The 8,988-nt window shown below is 29.2% G+C and overlaps 1 protein-coding gene across 1 annotated transcript; it reads left to right on the top strand.

Annotated features, from left to right (window-relative positions):
• The first annotated feature begins 4,698 nt into the window (after window positions 1–4,698).
• LOC124942700 (probable LRR receptor-like serine/threonine-protein kinase At4g29180) lies at window positions 4,699–8,988 on the top strand. Its single transcript, XM_047483247.1, has 10 exons — window positions 4,699–4,863; window positions 4,956–6,129; window positions 6,206–6,277; window positions 6,357–6,428; window positions 7,073–7,153; window positions 7,251–7,396; window positions 7,478–7,698; window positions 7,900–8,026; window positions 8,093–8,161; window positions 8,252–8,988. The coding sequence occupies exons 1-10, from the start codon at window positions 4,788–4,790 to the stop codon at window positions 8,896–8,898; spliced, it is 2,685 nt and encodes an 894-aa protein (XP_047339203.1). The 5' UTR covers window positions 4,699–4,787; the 3' UTR covers window positions 8,899–8,988.

Raw genomic sequence — 8,988 nt, 5'->3', positions numbered from 1 at the left:
AATTTTTAATGTTATTTTAGTAGATTCAGTGTTAATATGACAGGTTCATTTATTTTGACTTTACGTAACCCTGTTTGCTAATTTTTTTAAATAAAAAATTACCCAAATATTCCCTTTTTTTCAAAAAAAATCTTCACGTTTCAACTAGAATATCAATATCATCAAATCCAATAGATGACTTTTGACTTTCTGTCGGTGAACCAACCAACTGCACAGAACTGATTATCTTACTGCTGATTTTGAATTAGGAAGATGTCATAATCTTATTTCATAAGATAATTCAAAGATTATATATTTTAAGGTTTTTTTTAATTTGTCTAAATTTACTATCTATTAATTGAATGAGAATTAAACTTAAGATTTTTAATTTTTTAAATAATAATATTTAAATGATATTAATATATAATAATAAAATAAAAATATTTTAATATGTTAGTTAATAGATTGAGTATACGATGAATAAGCTAAGTGAGAATATATATTTTTTAGTTTTAATTATTGATGCCTTAAACTTTTAAAATGGATCACATAAATGTGTTGTTCTTGATAATTGATTAAATTTTATAAAAAAAACTTAAATTTCTCAAAAGTACAATTGGTGTTTGCTTACAACTAGGGATGACAATGAGTATTCGTATATTTGTGGATACTTGATGGTCAGGTTTAGATATTTTAAACCGCGTTCGAAATTGGGAATGAGAAATAAAAATGGCTACTCAATCGAATTCGGAATCAGGAATGGGGAATGTGCTAAACTTAAACTCGATACCCCAAAATATTAATATATATATATATTAAAACCTCGATAAATTAATATCCTTGGGACCGGGAAAAATTATTAATTAATCGATAAATTAATAATTTTTTAATTAATTAATAATTTATTAATTTATCAAGATATTCATTAATTTTAATAAATTAAATAAATTTCTGAATGTAATTAAATTATAAAGGCATGGATTTAAATAAATTATAGATATATGAATTTAAATAAATTAAATACATTCATGAATATTACTAAACTTAATTCATTCATGAATTTAAACTAAGTTCATGATTGTAAATAATAATTAAATAAACACATTCATGTACTTGTACATAGTTGTAGTATTGTATACTGTATATAATATTGTATAAGTAGAAACAAAAAAAAATATAGCAATATTCAGTAGTGTTGTATACAGTAATATCATAGCGTCTCATCTCAAAAGTGTTAAAAAATCAACAATGACAGATAAGATGCGGAAAGCATTATGTGAGCATGCTAGAGATAATCCATCTTGCACTCAAAAATAATTACAACACAAATACCCCATAAATCAATTTTTCTCAAGGTTGGCTCGAGAGATTCAAATAAAGGCACGACATCAAGTCATATCGTCATTTTGGAGAAAGTGGAACAGTTAATATGGAAAATTTGGAAAGAATAGTCTTCAAGTAACAATTACATTGCGTAATTTTCTCTTACAATATGAACATAGTACGCAACAGCTCTATAATGCATTAAGAATGATTCAAGATGAAGTACAAGGAGACATCAATTTCAAAAGGAAGAAAATTACATTAGAGTCTTATTATAAAAATAAATCTTAGAATAAATATTTATAATTTTGATGTAATATGGAATTATTAATTTATATATATTATGTGGGACTTATATGCATTAATAAAAATATATTATCTTATAAATTTAGCGAATTATTAATTTATCTTAATGATCCCGAGTTGGGACTACTAAAATTTATCAATTAATCGATGTTATTAATTTATCGAGTATTAACTTATCGAGGTTTTAATATATATATATATATATATATATATATATATATATATATATATATATATATATATATATATATATTAAAGTTTAAAATGAGTTTTCAAATTCCGCCTCATTACAAATTTATTTATTATATTATTTATGTTACATATATTCATATTCTACTTCAACATCATTTTAATTTATTTTCCCCATAAATATAATTCTTAATTTTCAATTTATTTTATAACTAAATATTTTCTCCTTCTCTATTCATTCTTCACTATTTATTTTCAAGTTCAATAATTTTTTTTTAACTTTCTTCACATTTTTTCTAGTTTTTGTTGAACTTCAATATGTAATAACAAAAAAATTGTTATATTTTTCAACTTCGACAACATAACTATGCAATGCAAATATTTTCATTTCTGTTTTTTTTAATATTTAGTATATTTAAAAAATAATATATATAAATTCATATTTTAATCAGGTAATGAGGTACTCGTCGGGGATCGAGTAATGGGTACTTGTCGGGGATGAAATACAAATAGAGATACCCATTAAGTTTGGGACAGAATAGTAAAATGAGAATCAGGTTCGATCGAGATATGTACTTCACTACCAAACGAGTAGGGTACTCGTTGTAATACCTATTTACAACTTTGCATTCTTTTAAAATACTATTACTAATATTATTATCATTATTATTATTTAATAACAATGCTAATACTGCATACTTCAATAATAATACTGGAATACAATACAATCTCAATAATTATCACGAGATAAACTTAAAACGTCTTAAATAAAATAGAACTAATGAATATTGTTTGTCTTCTCCTACAATAAGATAAATATGTATAGAACATAAATTATTTTTCTTATAAAATTTAGAATAAAAAAATACAATCACACTGGCTTACAAGTTACAACAATGAAAAATCTATAACTTTGTAAAATTAAAATTAATTATTTATATAGTTGGCCACTTCTATATTTTATTACATGCAATGCATGGCCCATCTACACATATTTTTGCTGACTAAATATTAACCCCCACTGTTTTCGGCCCCTGTTTTCTAATTAAGTTAAAAATTGGATCATGTTTACATTTTTATTTAATATTTTAATTGGGTTATTCAATTTTTTTTATAATTGGGTCAACTTTCAAATTTGAATTAATTCTAAATTGTCATATTCTTTTTTTTTATAATTGGTTTCCCTAATTCTTCGGGTGCGTTTAATCTTCGCGGGTTAAACAAATAACTTGTAAAAACATTCGACCAATTTAACTAAATGTGTCGTCTTACATGTTCAAACTCAAGACCGAAAAAGACCGAAAATATTCATATCTTTTTCCGCTCGACTAAAATGAAATTATTAACCCTTATTTTTAAAAAAATCATAGTTAAAAGCCTCTGTTTTTAAATATCATTGTGTTTATTAGAAGAGTTTTTATATCTTTATAAATGTTGAAATTTGTATACATTTATTATTTATTGAATAAAAAAAATTCTAAACTTTAAACCCTAAATTCTATATCTAAACAGACGATATAAAAAATAATGATACAAAGTATTAACTATGGTAAATTTTAATAATAGTATTACTAAGAAATTAATGACTCTTAGTGATAATTTCTTTTTACATAGATATAATCTATAGACATGGCTTGTTTTTCAAGCAGTTTGTAAGTTGAAATTGGTTGTCGGTTTTGTTTGTCTCGAATATTTTATTCATAAGATTTCTTTTCAAAACCCATTAATTTAAGTAAATAAAATGTAGACTATGATTAAGATCGTATTGTTGTGCCCATAGATTATCTTGCATTAATTAGGCAAGTTGAGTATTAATCTAAGTTTGATTAATTAATTAGACCCCTAATAATATAATTCATTATTAAGTTTACAACTTGGACTAATTAATTAAATTAATCTCCTTAATTAAGTAGCCAACTTGTCTCTCTCAATACTTTTGGCCAGGCGTTAGAAGATTAGGTATAATGCTGAATTTTTAATTGTTGTAAAGATCAAGTGCTTATTGAAAATTGACCAAAAGAATCACATTTTTAAGTCATTCTTTTTTTATAAACATTTTCTGTAAACAATAAATTAATAAGTGAGATGTGCACCGGCTGATTTGTGACAAAAATTGTATCTCAGCTAACCTTTAAAATCATTAAACAAAAATCCAATCTTAAATGATAAATGAAAAAAGTAAAGTAATAGGTTTGAAAAGTTGTTTGTTTTTTTGTTTCATTTTGAAATATTTGAAATTAACTCATTCTATAATTACATAATTAAAATGATATAGTGTAATAGTTTGAGTTTTCTTACAAATAAAAATAAATTAATTATATATTTATATATCCAATTTAAAAGGGTACAACTTCAATAATGTGTATGTTAAATGTTTTGAATGTACTGTTTTGTTTTATAATTTTATAAAGTAAATGCTCATACATCTTTTATTTTATATATTTGAATTAATTAATTTATTGTATAATCACAAGAAAAAAAAAGCGGAGCATAGAAAGTTAAATTTGAAGTGCTGAGGATTTAGTTTGCGAAAAAAATTGAAGTCCGCCCCGTGTAATTTTTTATCCTGGCTCCGCCCTGCACGTGTCATCATTTAACGAAAAATTTAACGGGTTTGAATGTTTTTGTCCAGAAGTGACATAGATGAACATTAAACGTACAATGGTATGAACAAACAAAAATTAGCTCAGTAATATACGTGAATATTCCGTTATAGTTCGATGACCGTTATAGTTCGATGATAAAATTATCATTCTTACATTCTAACTTTTAAAAATTCAAATAAAATTTTCTTTTTTTCAGAAACTCAAATAAATTATGATCAGAAACCCAACTTGTCACCCAGGCGCCATAATTGACAATACTTGTTTACATTTTGTTTTTGTTTTTCTCAGTTCTTGTCTAAAAGAAAGAATCATAGAGTTGAGAGAGAGAGAGAGGAAGAAGAAGGTTATGAAGTTTTGTGATGCAAATTTCGGATTGAAGCAGAAATGATAACCCGAATCTTCCTCTTGATCTCAATTTCGCTTGCTCTTACAGCTTCTATTACTGGACAGAGTCAAATCGGTAACCTGTTTGTATTGCACATTATCTGTTTGATAAAAGTCCTCAACGATTGTCTTCTTCTTCAGTTTCTGATATTGGTTTATTTCATTCAGGATTCATTAGCATTGATTGTGGTTCACCTGATCACTTAAGCTACGACGACCCCGATACAGGCATCAAATACACCTCAGATAATTCCTTCATAAACGCCGGCATAAGCAAAAACATATCCACTGAATATCAATATCCAAAAATTCTCAACCAGTCACTTCCTCTTTCAGACTTAAAATCCTTCCCTAATGGAAACAAGAATTGCTATTCTCTAAGATCTAATAGACCAAAGGGTAGTTTAAATCTCCTCAGAGCTTCATTCATATACGGAAACTACGATAATCAAAGCAAACTCCCAGAATTCGATTTATATCTCGATGTCAGTTATTGGTTTACTGTAAAATTCACAAGTTTTTCTGAAATAGTCATAACAGAGGTCATAAGTGTTTCTCAATCAGATACAACTTATGTTTGTCTTATAAACAAGGGTCTAGGCACTCCTTTCATCTCTTCTTTAGAGCTAAGGCCGTTAACCAGTTCCATTTACAATCTCGAATTGGGTACAAATGGATTGTTAGTTCTTTTCAATAGATTTGACATTGGATATACAAACGGAAGCGGTCGATATCAAGATGATACATTCGATCGTATTTGGAAACCTTATAGTTCTTCTCCTTCTTGGGAAACATTCGCCACTCCGATCGATATCAATGTTGTTGAAAATGGCAATAGAGCACCACAGGAAGTGATCAGATCGTTTGTGAAGCCTAAGAATCCAAATGATTCTTTGGAATTGTACTGGAATGAAACAGATGTTGGTTCTAGGTTTTATGTTTATTTATACTTTGCTGAACTTGAACAACTGAGGAATCAATCGAGAGTATTCAATGTTTCTTGGAATGGATTGCATCTATTTGGACCCATTTCTCCACGTTTTCGTTACGCAGAAACAGCATGGAGTTTAACAGGCTTAGTCGCGAAAGAGCATCGGATTTCTATCTATAGAACAGGAAACTCGACGCTCCCACCCATTCTCAACGCTATTGAAGTCTATACTCTCAAACCGCTTCAAGGATTACTAACATATGATCAAGATTTTGATGCGATTACGAGTATCATAACAGCATACCAACTGACAAAATATTGGATGGGCGATCCGTGTGGTCCGCAGAATTTCGTTTGGGAAGGATTGCAGTGCAGCTATACTGAAACAGCTCAACCTAGAATCATTTCACTGTTAGTCAATTTTTTGTTTTTCATATGAAGATCTTGATTGATGATGTTTTTTTCATAATCTTGTTTGAAAATGTAGAAACTTGTCGTCGAACAGCTTAACCGGAGTGATATCAACTTCCATATTGAACCTTACATCGATACAGATATTGTAACTCACTTAAACTCAACTCTCATGTCTTTTCTTCTCTTTTAAGCTAAGAGGGTAATCATTCTTTCTTTGTTTTCAGGGATTTGTCGAATAATAGATTGTCTGGAAGTATACCCGAATTCCTCGGTGAACTACAATCACTGAGAATTTTGTGAGTTGTGTTTGATAATACATTTTATCATTTAATTTGAATGATTAATTGTTCATTTGAGTTAAATTTTTTTATAACTGTTATTCTAAATCAGTTAATTATTTAGATTCAACTCCAACTAAGTTTAAAAATTTGCTACTTAACCCGGTAATCAAGTAATCTCATGTGCTCCGAGTTGACCCAAAATTTGGTAATCTTAAGCTTTGATGGTTAACGCGGGTTGTTTTTTCTTTATTTTAAGGTTTATGTTTTTGTTGTATTTGACTATGTTGTAACTCATTACACCCTTGTCATTACTTGTACTGATTTGTTTTTGTTGGTTATTTTCACCACAGATATGCAACATTAGCTTAAATGTGGAATAATGAAATTATTACATCCTTCCAAACAAAATAAAACTGAAATTAATTGAATTATATCTTTATAAGGGTAAAATCGTCATTAAATACTTTTCCGTTGAACCAATTTACATACCAAGGCTTAAGATTTAGATATTTCATTTGGTTTATTATGTCATATACTTAACTCATCCGACACTCAAAATTCAGTATTCAACATTAACCGTGTACTTTTATTAAACTCATTTATCAAAACAATCCTTCTTTTCTTTTATGATCAAATATCTGAAAGGATTACCTATACAGGAATTTAAAGAACAACAATTTTTCTGGACCTGTCCCTACTAGTGTTCTTATGAAATCTAGGAATGGAGGGCTCAATCTCCTGTAAGTTTTCTCTTTTGGAGGGGTTATATACATCTTCCCTAACTAATTTGTCCATTCATCTTAATTATGATCATTACCCTTTTTTTCTCCTTGCTAGTGTGGATGATCAAAATGTTTGTCAGACCCGAGGATCGTGCAAAAAGAAGAATTCAATGACTGCTATAGTCGCATCGGTAACATCTACAATCGCTTTGGCTATTATTGTGATAATTAGTTTGTTGGCTTATAGAAATTGGAAATCAGGTACCTTATATTCTCTTTCTGTTTTCAAATTTTACTATTTTTTTATGATTCAGTTGGTTAATGAATGATTTTGCGCGACAGGGAAAAGCGTCGAGTATACAGAAGATTCTTTAGGAACAAAAAAGAGGAAGTTCAGTTATGGTGAGATTGTACAGATTACGAATGACTTTAAAACCGTGGTAGGAAAAGGAGGATTCGGTAGCGTATACCTTGGACGAATGGAAAATGATGATGGCACACAAGTTGCTGTTAAGATGTTGTCTTCTTCGTCGTCTCAAGGATCCAATGAATTCCGTGCTGAGGTAGAAAATTAAATAAATTACTTATCAGAAACAGTTAGTTACTCTATAGACAAATACATATCAAAGTATGTAAGAATGAATCTTTGTATTATTGAACTGAATGAAATTTGAATACTAACATTTGTTTTTATAGAAGCAGGTTAAAATGATAACAAAGTTACTGCAGTTATTTATTTATATTTTCTACTGAGCTCTTCACAGGCTGAGCTCTTGTTGAGAGTTCATCACCGTAATCTAGCCCCCTTTGTCGGCTACTGCGACGATAATAACAATATGGCTCTTATTTACGAGTACATGGCCAATGGAAATCTCAGAGATTTCCTTTCAGGTATTAATTATATTTTTAATTCTCATTTATGAAATTTAATTATGATATTGTTATCCTACTCATCAGACAACAACAAGGCCTCCGGTAAATTGAGTTGGGAGATGAGAATTCGTATCGCAATTGACGCTGCTCAAGGTGAACTTGCACATCTTTTTGCTCAAACACTATCAAATGGAAAATCCAATTTATTAATACATTGTTCTCTTTTGTTGAAAAAAAAAACAGGATTAGAGTATTTGCATCATGGTTGTAAGCCGCCCATAGTTCATAGAGATGTGAAATCTGCCAACATTCTCTTAAGTGAAAATATGGATGCGAAAATAGCTGATTTCGGGCTCTCAAAGGCTATCCCAAGTGAAGAAATAACTCATGTAGCAACTGTTGTTATGGGCACTCGAGGTTATCTTGATCCAGAGTACTATATAATGCAAAACTTGACAGATAAGAGCGATGTTTACAGTTTTGGAATAGTTATGTTAGAGTTGATAACAGGAAATCACGCCATCATAAAACAAAAAGGGGAAGAAACCATACATATTGTACAATGGGTGAGGCCAATGTTGGAAAAGGGAGAGATAAATGAGATTGTGGATGGAAGGATGGGAGGCGAGTATAATGTGAACTCGATATGGAAAGCTTTGGATGTGGCCGTGACATGTACTAGATCCTCTGCCATTCAAAGAGAATCAATGTCTTTTGTTTTAGCAGAGCTTAAGGAGTGTTTGTCAATGGAGATGATTCCACGTCATAGGTCAGATTCGTCGTCTCAATCCCAATCTACAAATGTAAGTAGTACCTATTATGTATCGAATAGTTCGACCGAAGTGTTTACTGGTGACATTGATGCTATAAGTGGTCCTTTAGCTAGATAGATTTGTTTTTTTTTTTTGTGTGTGTGTTTTTTGTTTATTACAAGTCATGTATTTACCATTATTTTGTTCATAGAAATTTTTACATTTGAA

The sequence above is a fragment of the Impatiens glandulifera genome, chromosome 6 (genome assembly GCF_907164915.1).
Source record: "Impatiens glandulifera chromosome 6, dImpGla2.1, whole genome shotgun sequence".
NCBI classification, from domain to species: domain Eukaryota; kingdom Viridiplantae; phylum Streptophyta; class Magnoliopsida; order Ericales; family Balsaminaceae; genus Impatiens; species Impatiens glandulifera.
The sequence above is the reverse complement of the archived record's forward strand: the minus strand, read 5'-3'. Positions and strand labels throughout refer to the sequence as shown.